At 38.1% G+C, this 17,741-nt stretch overlaps 1 protein-coding gene across 5 annotated transcripts in view; it reads right to left on the reverse strand.

The window, feature by feature from the left end:
* Nucleotides 1-17,741, reverse strand: part of NEK7 (NIMA related kinase 7) — a 61,909-nt gene that overhangs the window by 5,240 nt on the left and 38,928 nt on the right. For 3 of the 5 annotated variants that reach the window (XM_052666940.1, XM_052666941.1, XM_052666942.1), the window contains 4 exons: nt 17,551-17,659; nt 15,348-15,455; nt 7,472-7,566; nt 3,215-3,328 (listed from right to left, as the gene is read on the reverse strand). In XM_052666940.1, coding sequence (XP_052522900.1) covers nt 3,215-3,328; nt 7,472-7,566; nt 15,348-15,455; nt 17,551-17,659 — 426 coding nt within the window. Of the gene's footprint in view, nt 1-3,214; nt 3,329-3,362; nt 4,676-6,184; nt 6,691-7,471; nt 7,567-15,347; nt 15,456-17,550; nt 17,660-17,741 lie in introns of those variants that run through there. The other 2 variants (XM_052666943.1, XM_052666944.1) reach the window with 2 other exon arrangements.

A 17,741-nucleotide genomic window follows, 5' to 3' on the forward strand; every position in this document is an offset into this window, starting at 1 on the left:
AGAAAAGTATGACAGTACCACAGGAAGAGGCTCTGGGGTTCTCAAGTCAGACTACCACTACAGACAGAGTAATTTTTTTTAGCATTAACTAGCACAAACTGGCCAACAGGCAGAACAGACTTACGACTGAGCTGGAAGGAGCTCCTGTTGCATCCCCACATCCCCAAGCTGCAAACTTCTTTGGCTGCTTACTGTTCTTAACCTCCTCTGTGCACTTAGCACAATGACTGTGTTTAGCCTGGAGCTTAGCCTGACACTGGAGCAGTGGGATACACTTTCTTTAACTTTAGCAGGTTTTTCAGCTATGAAATAAACAATTATCGCTCAAGTCAGGAGAAGGGGAGGGGGAAACTCTAAGTACTGTGACAGGCAAGTGCTTGGCATTGTCACGCAACTGAGAAAGAAAACTTTTCGTATAAGAACTCTTGGATGACTAAAATAATAATAATAAACTCACCAACCTTACTCTGAATAAGAGACCTTCCTGAAACTCAGTGTTGGAAGGAATGCTGGCAACCCACACGGCAATTCTAGACCAGGGGCCTGGCTATGGACTTGTGAGGAAAAGCACCTCAGAGGGAAGACTGAAAGACTTCACCCACCATAAAAAGCAATGGAATGCTAATATTGGCTGACAGGATTTTATGAGTGTTGACTGGGGGCGGCAAGGGAGCCCCAGCTTTCAACTCCCTACAGTAAAACATATTTCTGTAAATACCGCTTACCCTGAACATCAGGGTTTCTTAAGGAATATTCAAGAACGGTGATACGTGAAGTTGTTAAAACATTCAAAAATCTTGGATAGTAACTCTTATTGCTCAACAAAGTTTGTGAAAACACTAGATTTCTAATCAAAAATTTATCTCATTAAAATTTACTTACGTTTACCCCAAAAAGCAATTGCCTAATACTTTGTAATGTGTTTACACTCCTACATCACAGGGTACAGCCATGAATGCTCAACAGAAGTGTTCTTTCAGAAAATTCTTCATTATAGAATATGTGAATATTATATAGATAGATATATAGATATAGAATATAGATTATAGAAGCTCCTGAACATTACTGCTCAGAATGTGCCCCCAGTTTGCTTAAAGAGTAGATCCCTAGCTTCCCAGTACAGATCATTTAGGAGAGTAAAACTATACAATAGACAATGCTTGCTCATTCCTTTCCTTTTAACTGTTTGTGCTAATAAAGCATTTTTCAGAAAAGACTTTTCTTCTTTTTAATTATACCTGGTGCAGTAACTAGCAAACATACATGGGCTTTTTTGCATACACTGTAGATAATGCAAGTTTTCACAGTGGAACAAAAGAAATGCTCTCAGTGCCATCTCTATAGCTCAGTTGATTACTTTTTTTAAGTTACTATTTCCACATCTATTACAGCTCTGAATCTCTCATTATATTTTAAAGTCGCTGGTGAATTTTATAACTACCTGGTTTACTCAAAGCATAGAAGTAAACGCCTGCTTTCAAATGAAGAAAATATAACCTGTGCTTTGCATATGCTTCCAACACTGAAAGCTACACAGAGGTAAGCAAAAGGTGGAACCTCTTTCCCTGTCCCAACTCCAAGACCTTCTATCTGGGCCAGGCTTTGATATCTGCCCCTTGGCTGGAAATCCGCATATCCAACTTCACACTTAGCTGCAGTGAAGTAGCCCCGCAGGCAGGCCAACTTCAACGAACCACTAGTGGTATCATCATTAAAATCCTGCTGAAGGTCACCATGGAAACCGCCTGCTGAGGTTTCACTGCTGCACTCGGCATCTCCTAATCAGCTACCATGTGAAATGCAAATGCAGACAGTCTGAAAATTAGTCAAGAAGAATAGAGGATGAGGATGCAGATATGTGAAATATTCATGCGCTTCATGGAAAAAGGAAGACAGCATGAATGACACAACAAAGAACGGCCCCTGACATTCTTGCTATCATTTTGCATTATTGTTCACACCCTACTGTATTTCTAGGCCTCCAGTTCTCGAGTTAGTTATAAGAACTGCCATATCTATGGTCTACAATAAATAGTAATTAAGAATGGCCAAGGTAAAATGACTAACTGGTAAACTCACAAAGCGGTTTATTGCACATATTACACAATAGATCAAAATCACCATCCTTCACAAAGTCATGGAATTATCTTTGTAGGTCCAGTTTTTGTTTCCCTAAACAGGAAAAATTGTCACTGTAAATACAACACAAAACACTGGGCAGTTATCTTTTATTAATAGTCCAATCACTGTCTTTGAAAGCAAAAAATTCAAGGTTCAGAATTACAATCCATATTCTGCAAGTGAAAATGCACAAAACCTTCTGTTTATTGGAAGGTATTTCAGTGCTGGTTTTTATTTGCGTTTTCCAAGTAACCTTTAATTCACATAGACTGAATTCAATTAGAATTGGTTACTAATATGCATCCTTTGCTTTACAGCTTCTATCAGTTCACCCTGTTCCTTTTAAAAGTGGGAAAGTTATTTCAAAACTAGCACGTTAGATCATTAACAAGCAAACATTTATGTTTTTTACTCTTGTTACTTTAAGAAAAATATTTAGTTTCTTTTCATTTTATTGCTTTAAAAAAAAGAGGAAGTATGCCCCTTAAATGCATTAATGACAGCAAAGAACTGCTATGCATCAACTTAAAACGTACCCCGCTGTGATATGCAGTTATATTATGCCTTGCTACATTTCTCTGAAATTTACTGTTAGTGCCCACCCTTTCTTGTAAAAGACCTGCCATTCAATCGTATCAAACAGTACTTCGTAGTTGTATAATGCAGATAAATGGGAACTAAATTCATTTTTACTAGTGAGCTAGATTGTATCGATTTTAATGTAAGCCTCTAGAGAAACAAAGTCAGTGCACTGATTGCTCAGCGTAAAAGTGTATGGTTGTGCTTTTAGAAAAGCATAATACATACGTAAGACTCAATCCCACTATGACGTGTAGTACATAATCATTGTGTATTTCCTTTTGAGCAAAGAAGCTCAATGAAATTAAGAAGCTAACAGGATGAAGTTTCCACCTTTAATCCCCCCAAAATTTTACACCATTTCAGGGAAATGTTTTGACAGAAACACTTCAGCAAGTTCAACAAGCAAACACTTACAGGCATCGTCTGCAAATAACATAAAACTACACAAGTTCATCACTACATTGGAAGCGTGCCAGCACTAAAATGAGCCCATAAAAAGGAAATTACTTACTTCTTCTGAATAGTGATCTGAAGGGAGAGGTGGATAGTCACACTGCTCTATCTTCTTGCACAGCGAGTACAAGTTCATTTTATCACCATAAAAGGGACTTTGCAGTGCAGCCATCTGTTTAAGGAAAATGTAGAGTTTTCTTTTGTGTTTTTAAGTGCACTTTTTGCCATAAAACCTGCAACACTAGCAAATCAACAGCAAATTTTAATGAATTCCTGTCACAGAGCTAAAATCAGAAGTTCCTTAACTATCAACGTAACCAGTCCACATACTTCCTCTGTGCTGTGCCTATCACAATCCTAATATTACAGTGCTTTAATTGTATACTGTAGCGACTGTATCAATAACGTATGTGGAAAAATTGGGTAATTCCACCTACTGCTGTCAGATAGGAAAGGCTTTGCACCACAGAAGGGGGACTTTCTTCTTTTGGAAGAAAACTTATCATTTATTAGAAAAACATTATCTGACCTAAAGCAATACTGCCTGGTAAGAATGCTGGATAACAATAGCAGGTTTTGCAGCATCTCACAGCTAGACCTGGGTAAAGTGCTGCAGGGCTCTGGTATTGTTTTGTGGGGTGGTTTTTCTTAATTAGAAGAGCTAACAAAGGTTACAAACATACCCTCATAATTCAATTTGTTATTCCACATCATTTCAAAAATTAATATTGCCACCCAAAACATCATTAGAGGTACAGAACGGACATCCATAGCTGTATTTTACAACTGTAATAGAAGAATGTAGGAATAGCTACTGGAGAACGCCTACACAAACAATCATCTTCTAAGCAGTATTAGTAAGCCTATGCTTGACTTCCAGACAACGTTAAAACTTGACATTTAAGGTGGAAACCAATGCTATGGCTAGCAGGATTACAAATCTTAAAATTCATTTAAAAACTCTCCATTCTGTTCAAAGCCTTCCAAGCCTTTGAACCGCAGCAGCATGAATGTTGCTTTGAGCACAGCGCTGCCCCAAAGTCAGTCACCCTTTTCTACATGTGCTAATAAGTTTGATTTTGGAAGGACAATGTGTACATTCCCCAGACAGGCAGAGTGTGTGTGAAACACGCTAGTCCATGCTGTGCTACTCAGTGAGCTTCAGCAGGGACAGGACAAGCTGAAAATGGCTCTCATCTGTCTTCTGGTCTTCCATATATCAGCTTAACTCTTTCATGTCTAAGCACCAATATCGCCGGGAAATACACGTGAAAAAAATGCCCGAATTCTCTAACCTTTGCCTGGTATCTAATAAAACATCTCACAAATAGTTTAGTACTTCTTCATACAAACTTCAAGTCAGAATAAATCGTATTAAAGCTCCCCAAGAGAACACAACGCTAACAGATCAATTCTACGCTCCGCCCAAACATTCTATAACCGTATTACCAAAACGCTGTTAATTTTGGGATTTACATGCTATTGTCTCTTACCTTAAAAAGAATGTTAAAAATGCAAGCTAAAGACCAAAAAAAGAAAGGAAAGAAAAGAAAAAAGAAAAGAAAAATCAACTGCAGGGTCTGTATGCATGCAGAAATTCTAAATAAATGCACAGATACTCATTTTTGTACTCTAGGTGTTCATTAAAAAGTACTTTTGTTTGAATGCTGCAGAGTGTTAAAAAAAATTCTGAATGTCCCCTAAGGAGTTAAAACAGGAATACTATATTTTCATGCATCTCCTGCTTTGACAGATGAAAAATGTCAACTGTCCTGTTTTTATTTTCAAGCTTTTGCACTATTCATCTGGTTCATTAGTGCATCTCGCTGCTGCCCCTGACAGCTGCTCGCCCTCTCCTCCCAGCAGCTGAATTTTTCAGGCTAATTTGATCCTCCACACTGAGACGATCGCTAGAATGATTGACTTGCTCCCTGACCTCCAGGGTCTGACTTTCCTGATTAGTATTCTGGGGGTGTCTGAGGGACGAAAGCCCACTGTCTGTCTTCAGGGCTGGTGGCAGCTCTCTCTCCTCTCTTTTTTTTTTCCTCCCTCTTTTTTTCTTTCTTTCTTTTTTTTTTTTGAACTGTAAGCCACCAACCTACAACCCTGTAAGGATGCAATTGCTACGCTGAACAATAAAAGGAAATGTGTAAAACCTACTTTTCCATGTAAAGGTCCATGTAGCAAAAGCACAGCATCTTGATTTTAATTAGTAAAGTCTACTTTGTTGCATATCAATTAAAACTCCAGTGGTAGTGTTTTTGAGGTTTCAAAACTACCAGGGGCTCTAAAATTCAGTCTAAAATATACTTTTTTGAGCTCCCACAGCTAGCACTGAATAACATACTGTTATGTGGGTTAGAAATAATGCTTTTAAAAAAAAAAATTATATGTTCTAGCAAATTAGCCTAATCTCAAGTGAAAACTTAAATGAAGAGAGTTTATCAGCAATTAAGCATTTATTCAGGTGATAAACATGCCACAGCTTTTCTCCAATTAAGCTAGAGAAAATACAGAGCACATAGCAAAATGAACAGAACGTGTTAAAACGCAAGCAGTAGATAAAACATGCATTGCAAAAAGAAACTGGTAATATACATCCTATGTATTGGACCATGCATGACTGAAGAACCTTAAGCAACTTCTTTTAAATAATAAAAAATTTAGCATATATTGAGATTAGTATACCTGAATTTCAAAATTACACCTCAGTGATAAACATCAAAACAAAATAAATAAAATCTGGGGTACTGCAGAACTAAACAGGATAAATATATCTCCAAAAATTTTAAAAACATAATAAAGATCTGTAGTATGAGACACTGCCATATATTAAATTACACAACACGTATCAATAGGAATTCTAATTGTTCTATTCTTAAAGAAAAAAAGTACCACATCAACTTAAATGCCACCCTGATGAAACATCAAAAAATAAGAACAGAAAGGTATTTGAAATGTTGAACTAGCAAATAAAATTAAGATGTTTAGTTATTTTGAAATTATTCTCTAGATCAAAGAACAAATTCATTTTTACATAGGTTTTTAACATGGTCTATCCAGCATCAAACAAAAAACCTGGGAAAAATAAAAAGAAATTTCAGAAAACGAGTACTGATTTCTGTCCAGCAGTTCCACAAAATTTCATGGAATGTAGAAGAAAATAATAACCCTAAAACATGCTTATCATATGTAATTTATTCCCTGAGATTTTCACTTCCTTCTAGATTAGAACAAAAACAACGTTGAAACCATTGAGGGGAAAAACCTGTAGCAATACTTAAAAATCCTCATTCACTTCTGTGCTACCTTTAGTCTTCTTACTTGTGCAAGTGTATAAAGTGGAACATGAAAATGGCAGTTGCACAGTCAGTGCTGGGGAACCTGAACACAGAATTATGTACCTGATTTTAACTCACCAGTACTTGGGCAAGTGTGATACTTAACTCTTGCAGATCGTCCCAGAGATCTACAGGCAACAGCCACACATGGATCTGTAAACTCTTCAGGACTGCAGTATGGCTATCCGCCCTTCTGGTCAACAAATGACACGCAAGTACTCTGAAGATGTAGTTGCCTTAGAAGCCTACCAGTTCTTCACACTTTCCTCTATTTGCATTTGCCCTATATATTGATTTCCCCAGAAGGTAACGAATATAACACCATTTATAATTATGGAAGCATCACCCACCAACCTCAACTGTGTTAGTGGAGGAATTACCCCATACTTCTGGTTTAGCTATATGGGAAGAAGTAGTTAGGAAAAAACAACACTGATTTTTGCACAGCGAAAGTAACTCCAAAGTTAAGTCAAGTTAGCAGATATAACTGTAGTCTACGCGATTTTTCATTTCTTTACTTAGGTTTCAAATCATTAAAAAAAAAATTACACGTTAGCTTTCAAAAGCATTAGTTGCATAGTTAAGTCAATCCCACTATTATTCAGAGCATTATTACCCAGACCATAAAATCCACACAGCCCACTGAAAGCATCTAAAAGAATTTTTACATCTGCTTGTCGTTATTCACTTCTTAACCCTTCAGTTATACCCAAAGAAATGGCTAAAAAAATCTTTGTAGCAAGCCCAGCCAAAGGACAGTCTCTAATAATACACAAATCTACTATTTCATATGTAGAAGTTACCATAAGAATTTCATTATTAAGGCAGATATTTAAGAGCTGACAAACATCTTTTCTAGAATACTATATACTTTTCTCAGCAGCAAAAAAATAGATCTTATAAGAGCATTCAGTATACTGGGGAAGGGTGCAGGGGGGAAAGTCTTATTACATTCACTCTATTATCAATATTACCTCATACAGCAGGCAGCCCAGAGACCAGATGTCAGATTTGAAGTTGTAACCATTTTCATGTATTCTCTCCGGAGACATATAATAAGGTGTACCAACTGCAATAAAAACCACAAGTATTTTTGAATAAAAAATTGTTATACAACAGTAAATGGTTTTCCTGATTAAGAAAGTAGGTTTTTTTTTTTTAAATTATCTTGCATAGTTTTCATTTCATACGTGCAATTTCAGCTCATAATTACAACTCTTCAGTTGGTGGAAATATCCACAAATTAGACTGGAATTTCATCCAGTGGAGCTTTACTTTCACTACAGATATCTAATTCTCAGAAATGTTCAGTTGCAGAATACTTACAAGTTATACCTTTAAAGAAGCATGAAAAGTTTCCAGAGTGAGGATTTTCTCCCAGGAAGATGCATAGTACACACACCTCCCTGCCTCGCTCCCCTTGAACCCATTGGCGCTGGCTAGAAATGAGAGCAGGTAGAAATTCTCTTCCATGGGCTTCGATATTTTTTTTTTCCTTTGGAGAATATATAAACCAGAAAAGGCTGCTTTTGAAACTACTAAGCACAGCTTAACTTGAATATCTGAAACCGAGCCCTGAAATCCAGACGTCCAGCATCCCAAAGAGAAAGGCTGGAAAACCTGGGGGCCAGCAGAAGCCGAGGGGCTGAGGAGCAACTTGGCCACCTGCCACAGATGCATGCTCTGCAAGGCATTTCCATCTCCCCAGCCCGTGGCTGCCCTGGCATAATCCTGCCTCAGAGCTGCAGGCCGCAGGGGCACATGGGCTGCTCTTGAAAAGCAGCGTTTCCTTGCTCTGTCTCAGAGCACATCTCCATTAGATGCTGCAGGACAGCTCTCCCCCTGCTTTTTATTAGCCCCTACCCAGCTGTGCCACAAGCTACCTGAAAAATAGCAATGGTGACAAATGTTTCAGTTCTCAAAAAAAAAAAAACACCTCAAAATATGAGCTTTGGTTTCTTACGTAACAGATCAGTACAAAAATAATTTTTAAGAAGTTGTGACAAATTACCTGGGTGGCAGCTTTCACGCACGGTCTCTAAACATTCTCCCTATATCCATCTCCAAAAAACAAACTACTCTCCAAAAGCAAAAAGAACACAGCTACAAAGGTTTTAATCTTCTGTGGAATATTTCCATAGGCACCAAATCTTGATGTTGAAATCCAAGTGAACTCGGTACAAATTGACCTTATTTCCCAATTTACCACCTGGCAACACAACCAGCAATTAACATCAACACTCTTACTGCAACCTACAGAAACAAATGCTATAACCTCGCACTGTTCTATTTAACACACATTATGAGGATTCCAATCTTTACAAGTTTCTGAATTAGCCTCATCTAGTCAGAATTTAACTCAAGGTGAATGACATGTAATGAATCTGTAATAGTTTGAAATCTGAATGATCTGACTAGAGCTTTAATCAGACTAATAACTATATTCTAATCATTTCCAAAAGATCACGGTTTTGACAACACATCCTACTGTTTATAAAGGCTGACATCTCAAAGCATACTATACTTTCTCAGGGGAAACAGAGCAGGAAAACTAAAAAGCAAACAACTTCCCCAGCTCATCCTGAGAAATGCAAAGCCATCTTCCCACAGCCCTGCCCACTGCTGCTGGAAAGCTGCAACTTCAACTGACACCCCTCATAGCACACTGGTGAAAGAGTCACTGAAAACTGATCTTGCAGCACAAAGGCAGGGACAGAGCTCATGCACTGCACCCTAGTGCTGACTTGGCTCCATAAACCTTTACAAGTAGAGGATGCAAGTCCCAGGAGAGCAGGTGTATCGCAGCCTCAAGCTCTGTGTTGGCGAGGCCGTGCTGTACAGCTGCTGGCTGAGACCAAGGGACATCAAGAGCTTAAAACAAGGAAGAGTGGGGAATGGCAACTCAAACTGATGGAGTGCTGCAAAACCATCCACTCTCGGGGGATTCTGGCATTTATCTACAGGCAAACAGCCTAGAGAGATGGCACTCTCCCACTGAAAGAACAGCCATTGGGATGGATGGTTTGCAACACTAATATAGCTCCAGAGCATCTAAAAGCAAAACAAAGCACTCAGCTATTCCAACGTATCAGCATTGGGAGTTTAAGAGATGTTTAATGACAGCTACCTTTAAACTGGAAACTAATTAAATCACATTTGGCTTGATACAGCTTTCACAGCTTTGCAGTCTGTACTGTACTCCTCCCTGGAAACCTTGCTTTTCCTCCTCCAGGGACTTGTAAGCCTGGGAACCTTTGAAAATTTTTTGCTGCATTCTGCACCTATTAATTAATGCACAATTTAGTGTATTCAGACGCTTTCCTGGCTGAATTCCTCTAATAAAGAACAAATGTAACAGTAATCTGGCTCCTAACTGGTTACAGAAGTAGTGCCTTCCTTGCGCTGAGCCATCAGCCAGGAACTGGCAGTGAGTAATGTGCCAGAAAGAGGCTTCACACGATCCACAGGGGGCAGCTGAAAACACGAAGGTTTGAAGGTTCAGAGCTTACCAAAAGCAAAGGTAATTTTAACCAGTAGCTCTGGGAAGCCTGCTGATACATTAGGGGTCTGATCTGACTGTGAAAGATTGATGATAGTGAAAAGGCTGAACAAATGCTATCATTTTACAGCGTTTAGCCTAGTGTAACACCTTAACTGCAACACAATCTGAAGCCCCCAATGACCAACAAGTGAAAGGAATAGAAATCACAGTTACGTAGCCACTGAAACCACAAAAACAACCTGAAGATCTACACATCATTACTACTTGTGAACTGTTTTGAAGAAAACACGGCACAAAAGATTCGTTACTCTGGCAGTCAGGAATTACTGAAGGCATTACAATGCCTCAGAACAGCAAGCAATCTGAGTACGAAGTGCAAGCGACCGCTTCATTTCATTACATGCTATTTTTCCTTCCTCAATCATTGCTGTGGGTTGTTCTTTTTCCTGTTAAGTAAAATACAGTATTACTATACAGTAAAGATGTAATTTTCTTTAGTGATCTAAAGAAACAAGTGGGATCACAGACAGAAAAAGAAGAGGTAACACATTAAGTTGCCGATGCTTCTAAAAAAGAAACCTGCAAACTTTAATACTCTGTTTACTGCATTTCTGCATCTCGAATAAACTACAGGTTTTAAATGTCATCTTGAAAATGACCAGATGAACTGCTTCCTCAGACCCTGCTGCTCCCTGCCTTTAAAGATGCTGCCGATCTCAAGAAATGTTTCTTGATGTAAGCCTACTGTTATCGAGATGGGGGATATAACAGAAACAGCGGTTATGAGGGACAAGGAAGCTGGATATGAGCAATCAGAGGCAAATAAACATTTATGAACAAGGGAGTTATGACAAACAGCCTATCACCTGCATGAATGCTTGAATCTAACATCTCAGTTAAAGGAGACTGCGTTCACTTGAAAAATAAATGCGTTGAGGAGGTGAAGCAAATACAGCAACTGGCTCCAAATACTATCAAACTTTTTTTTAACTGGGAGAAAAATCTGTCCAGCACATGCTAATATTATTTATGCAATGCAATGTAACAGCTGATTCAGAAGATGTTCACTAGATAAGCTCCATTGTCCTTAGTAATGAAATTTTGCTCATTGGAGAACATATCTGAGTTCAGGAAGGGGGCTGAAAACCACAAGAGTTACTGCAGTGATTTGACAGAACTGCAAAACAAGACTTCAGTTGAATGGATGGAAAAAAAACTAATTTCAGTAATCAAAACATAAATAAAACATAATAATCAAAACTTCATGTCCTGGAAGTCACAGGCATTTTATAATACATTCTTTTTCTTTCTTCTTTAAACATAGATAAAGTAGGCTTTTAAATCACAGAATCACAAGGTTGGAAATGACCTGCAAGACCATCTAGTCCAACCACCCTCCCATTCCTATTAGTACCACAAGCTACTAAACCAGATCTCAGAGCTCCTCATCCTGGTGCCTCTTGAACACTGCCAGGGATGGCGACTCCACCACCTCCTTGGGCAGGCAAAGTGCACTTAAAGCTCCTTTTCAACCACAGATACGAGGTCTAAAATAGCGCACTAATCCAAAGCAGTTTTGCAACCTAGCCTATATTATGCAAATAATCCAACTATAGAAATCATTACTGGATTATTTTATAGTGCAGAACTACAACATCACAACAACTCATCTTCAGCTTTCAGATTACAGTAGGAGACCTCAGGTTTTTGTACGTAAAATAGCGGCTGTTTTAATACAGCTTCTTAATGTGATGCTTCAGCTGGACATGTCCCCTGCTAGTGCTCCTGCACAAAGATGGTGCAAGTTGTCAGACCAGTGTGGCTTAGAATATGAAAGTGAGCTTCACAGCTAAATGGTGCTGCATGCCACCACCTCAGTAGGCTTTGACCACTCTGCTGAGTTAGAGGTCCACACATAAGAACAGTTCCTAATATTTTTACAAGGCGGTTGTTCTGTTGTTGCTTTTTATTCCCAATATCTTGCATGAGTTTACAATTAAATTTCTCATATCACATAAGGGCTGATCCTAAAGTAATGCCTCCTCTTTTATTCCATTGGCTCATGTTGGTGGCATGGCAACAGAGGTCAGATCTTCTCACCAATGTTCCATTACATACTGTTGCAATATGTAAAATGGTGCCCAACATGGAAGTAAAGGTGTGCCACTGAATTCTACACAGGGAACCCATCAGCATTCACTGACATTTACTGAACATGTCTGGAGACCAAGCAGGATGTGAGAGCAGAGAGGCAAGGGGTGGTGAGTTTCAACAGCGGGACAGCCATAAATATGAACTACTTTCAGAACAACCTACATAATTCCATGCTATTGACACAGGTACTATAGAAATGACAAGTTGCCAAGCCACTGATAGTCGTTTTCAATGACGTTGAGAGGATTACACATCTGTCTCTCTGCCCTGCAAGAAGGTATTCACATCATGGCAGTAGTGACAGCACACTGTGCAGTCATCTAACACTATCGCACCAGAGAACTGATTCTTTTTTTTTTCCCTATAAAGTGAACCACTGAAATATGGACTATTTTTAGATCCACTGAATGCTTAACAAAATTAAAAGCTACATTTTTCAAGTAATTCCATAAACTGCCCTGAGGATTGCCATTTCAAAGGGCATAAGGCCTGGCATTCAGCCACAAACAAAACCCACAACAAAAACCCACAATCATGGAGAAAGGTATAAGGACACGACTTACTGTATGTTTCTTTCTTACTTGGATTCTCTTCCTGACACTACTTTCCATGTAATGATTTCTGAAGCTAAGGAACTTGTCAAGCTCATAACAAATCAACAATACTAATCGTCTTCATTTCCTTGGCATTTTCATAGGAAAGATTTTTATTATTTTTATTATCAATAAGGTACGCACAAGCCATAACAGACTGCTTTGGTAGGCTGTACAGAAAGAGTTAAAAACACTGACAAACACTGTCCAGTTCAGGTTTTATTTTTTCCTCATCTGAATCAAATAGATTATCAGCAAGTATTTTAATTAACCAGTATTATTCATAATTAGCAGTTAGAAGCTGAAGCTAATGAAAATTTTAGTACATTTCTTTATTTCTGAAAGCCCGAATCTAGTTTGCTACTGAAATTTTTATAAAGCCAGTAAACAAGTATGAAGTGCTACACATGTTTGTAATTCACTATTTTCTGTGCACCAAAGGTTTATGGAACTGTAAAAAGATGCAGCTTCGGAAGACATTTCAGGAAAACCAGCATCAGAAACTGCATGAGAAAATAATTTGAAAGAACAGTCTCTCTAAGTGACATTATAAATCAGTGCAACTGTATCCATTGTAACCTAAGTCACGGCTCAACAAAACCTTTCTTCTAGGCTGAATTCTTATACTGGCTCATAATTAGGGGGGAAATGGGAAAAGAGATGAGGAAAAGGTAAATATAATAGTTCCTCTACCAAAGGCAGAACACAACATTAGGAAACAATGGCTTTTGTTGTTTGCTTGTTTCTCCCAGCTCCCTCCCTATATCAATGGATCCTGTATTCATAAGAGATGAATTTTAAGATATTTGGGTGGTTTCAGATTGTTGGTTTTTTTTTTTTTAAACAACCTCTCTTCTTTGCAACCGCTCCCCTGCAACAGGCCAAAATAAGCCATGGTTGAAGCAGATGGCTCCTCCTGAACTTCCTGACTTCTACCTCAGAACAGGTCTACACTTCTAACCTCACGCTGAATTCTACCTCAATTAGGATTTTCAGGTGCCTGCAAAATGTACTAAAAGAGCAGTTCCCTCTTCATGCTGCTCTTAATGCCCTTGTTTCATTAACAGGCAGTAGAAGGAGCCCAACTATGACAAATAAGAACTGCAGCCAGTGACAGCCACCAACCTGTCAGAGTAGCACAAACAGCAGCAGCACTTTCTCCATCATGCATTGAGCCACAGATTCATCTAAGATCTTTAGTGTTGGATCTGAACTTTTATGTGAAACTCAAATAACAAAAGCCTCATCACTGAATAATCACCTCCGTTTGTTAAAAAAAATCTCATTGAGCTGCATCTGATTTGATTTTACCTATCTGTATTCCACTGCTGATAAGGTCTTCTGTCTGCCTCCACGTCTTTTAAAATGATCAGGAAACAATTATAGACATTACCACCCATAGCGCTGCTCTTCCTGCATCTGGAAGTTCATTTCACACCCTCTGCAGTCAGTGTCCAAGGTTGAATTCAGCAATCATTAAGCAGGCAGCGCAGGGACAAAAAGCTAAAGATGCTACAAAACTACATAAGCAGACTGTAAACATTAAACCTAAAAAGATGCTGCTACTCCAGAAGAGAACAGGATCTTAAATTAAGGAAACCTCTTAGATTCCATCACTTGTTCATTCACTGTATTTAAAGCATCTGTCAAAGATTTCTTTCTCAGAAGCCACTCCAGACCCCAAATGCTCTCATACGTTATTCGAAAGATACAACAACTTCAACTAAATTTTTGCTTGGAAAATATACTGGAGTGTTTGTTTGAGGGTTTTTGTGTGTGTGTGTGTGTGTGTGCATGTGTGCGCACAACACAAAGAATAAATTTGGCATTTCAGAAACCTTTTGGATAGTTACAAAAATTTAATTTCTCCCTTTCAAAAATCATTATAGGACATAAAGTTCAATTCAGCACTCAACTTATTTAGCATAAATTGAGGAACTCCATCTTAAAATATTTTTTAAGAATTACCCTAACAAAAATAACAACATACAGTACCTGTAAAAATTAGATTAGTAGTCTTTCCACACGTCATTCTTAAGTTTGTAAGGATAAGAAGGAAGAAAATAAGAAGGCATTATGCACTGGACTTTTTGCCAAGCTGATCAGTAAATATTCAGTCAATTTCTGCAGACATTTGGAAGTTACCTATCATACGTTTTTATTTCTTTTAAGTTAGCAGGTGCTCCTCTTCCTGATTTTTCCAATTGCATCACCAACATGCCTTCAGTGCTATCCATACAATATACAAGCATAAGCAATTACCACATTCTTTTCATCAGTTTAAAGTTCCCTCAAATCAAAGAAACACGTATTGATTTTATTTTTTGCTATCATTTCTTAAAAAATGCTACTGAAATGGAGACTTATTTTGAGGCAGAAATTACTTTACATGATTCAAACAAACAGAAATAACTGTTTGCCTGAAAATGACAGCACCTCAGTGTTACAGCTTTCCTGTATTTAACATCTCTGCCCATTCTAGTTTTTCAGATAGCATTAGCTGCATCTAACACCTTTTTTTCTCCTCTCAGACGAATGGCCACAGCATTTTCACCATATCAAAATCCACCTTTTCTCCACCTGCCCCTCAGAAAAGCTTACCTAAAGAATGAGCAGCTGTGGTTTTCGAACTGAAAAATCGGCCAAGTCCAAGATCTCCAAGCTTTACTACTCCTGTAGCTGTAATGAACACATTAGCTGGCTTTATATCTGAAATAAATAAATACAAATAGAACTTTAACACTATGAAGTAGCAGAAAAAGCTATCGCTCTATTGATAATAAGCTGAATGACATCTTTCAGTATAGACAACACTATTTGACAGTGCTGCTCAGAAAAATTGAATCTCTTATTCCCAATTTCACAATAATCATTTTAGTTGTCCAAACAGCACGCAAGCAAAACATTTAAGAAAATGAAAAATATTAAAATCCAAAACTAACAAACAATAACACAACTCACCCGGTAAACACAGAAACATACACGAGTAAGTTGTGTTAACTTTATTCAATGAACTCCATTAGAACCATAAAAACTCTCATTTTGATCAAAATCACAGAAGAAAATGTTTCCATGAACATTTTTTTTGTCACTTTCGCCAGATTATCTGCAGCAGCAAGATGTTATTTAACTGAACAAAGGAACTCACTGATACTCTTTAACAGCCAACGTTAACAATAAATTAAAAAAAATAAAAAGATATACTCTGGAGAATGTTTATTTGAATTCTTCAGTGGAATTGGGCTAATCAAGTAGAAACAAAGAAAAATAATGATGTATTCCCCAGACAGTTTGTTTTTTTGTTTTTTACAAGCAATATTCTCTTTAAGTTTTCATCTAATCCTCTAGAGACAAGAGCAAAGATTTTTATTCTATGATTTTTAACTAAACTACCACCCTGTCAGCCTTTTAAATAAGGCCTATGCTTGTTTGGCAAGTGTCCTTAGCTCTTACCAAGCTCATAGGCACAACACACTGCAGCTCACAACTTAAAATCATGGAAGAGTGAGGACATTGCAGTTTGCATAAGATATAGGTGTAGTTAAAGTGACTGTTAATAACCATTCAAATGCCAGCACTCCAAGTTTCTAAAGTGGTAAAGTTCTCAGATTTAGAAAGGAAGACAAGAAATTTTGTTAAACTCCCTGACTTAATTTTCAGGACTCTAAGCCATGCTGGGCAAAACAGGTCAATAAAGACATCAGCTCGAGTTTAAAAACATTTCTGGTTTTGATGTATAATTATCTATAGATTTGCAAGAAAATCCAGTTAGTATTTCAGTTTAAAGAAACTCTTATTTTGAGCTGAAATAAACTCAAGTGAACTATTTTAGTCATAAAAGCATTAGAGAAAGATAGCTGTAACTTACAGAAAGAATCTACAGCTTTACATCCCCCCTCTAAAATTTGCACTTGCAGATACCCATACAAATGCACAGGGAAGAACAGAAGAACCACAAGGGAAAGCCATCTGGGGAGGGAGGTCCTGTGCATCTAAGTTCATCTTGCTAAAAGGTACAGCAACTTTGGCTGCAAGTGACGCAGCTCAGCAGTGATAGAAGGACAGGGCTTTTAGGCAGCTATCTGCATCCCAGGAGAAGGAAGACACCAAGTAAGGACATATAATTTCACCTCAAGTCCATACACAGCTTGTATGTCACAAACAGGAGGACTTCCAAGGCAAATTAAAAAAAAAAAAAAAAAAAAGTACATCTGAGAACCTGCTATACTACAATTTGTTTTCTTGGACTTGGACTTAGAAAGCAAAATGAAGACAACAAAAGGAGGAGACAGACAGCCATCCAGAGGCTTACAATGGGTAAAAGTGATTAAGAATCTGACAGGGATAACTGACAACTAGGAGCTGCTGGGACACACTACTTGACACAGAGACCACAAAGATCAGAGAGGAGCAGAGAAGAGGGGGAAAATGCTATTTGAAATTGCAGGTAAGTATACTTAGGAGAGAACTGGCAAACAGAGGACAGACAACATGAGCCAGCAAAATGAACTGAGCAAGAGAAGAGGCAGCAGCAGCAAGGTTTCCATTAGTTACAGAACTAGCACCGATTTTGAACGCTGAGTATCACAAGCTGCTGCTGCAAACAAATGCCCACCACAGCCAAGGAAACGCATGACTTCTGCCACACTTGGCTGTTCCTTACAAAACATTACAAAAACATACATTGTGTCAGCTGCTGATGATGATTCCACTGTGATTTTATTCAGTGTAACTTGCATAGAACCAGCTTAATTCCCCACACAGTAAAAGGCTTAGTTAAGACAAATGTTTGATCCTGTATTACCTCTATGCATAACACGACGAGAATGCATATGTTCCAACGCACTGCAAAGCTGGACAAAGTACTTCCAAACAGTTCTTTCAGGAATCAACCTCTTCTGTTTCTTAAAATGCTTAAAGAAAAAAAGATAGCGAATACCAGAATTTAAGATTGCATAAAGCAGCTGAACAAATACAAGTATAACATCCTTTATC

Source organism: Tympanuchus pallidicinctus, unplaced genomic scaffold, assembly GCF_026119805.1.
Source record: "Tympanuchus pallidicinctus isolate F22 unplaced genomic scaffold, pur_lepc_1.0 scaffold7, whole genome shotgun sequence".
Classification (NCBI taxonomy): Eukaryota; Metazoa; Chordata; class Aves; order Galliformes; family Phasianidae; genus Tympanuchus; species Tympanuchus pallidicinctus.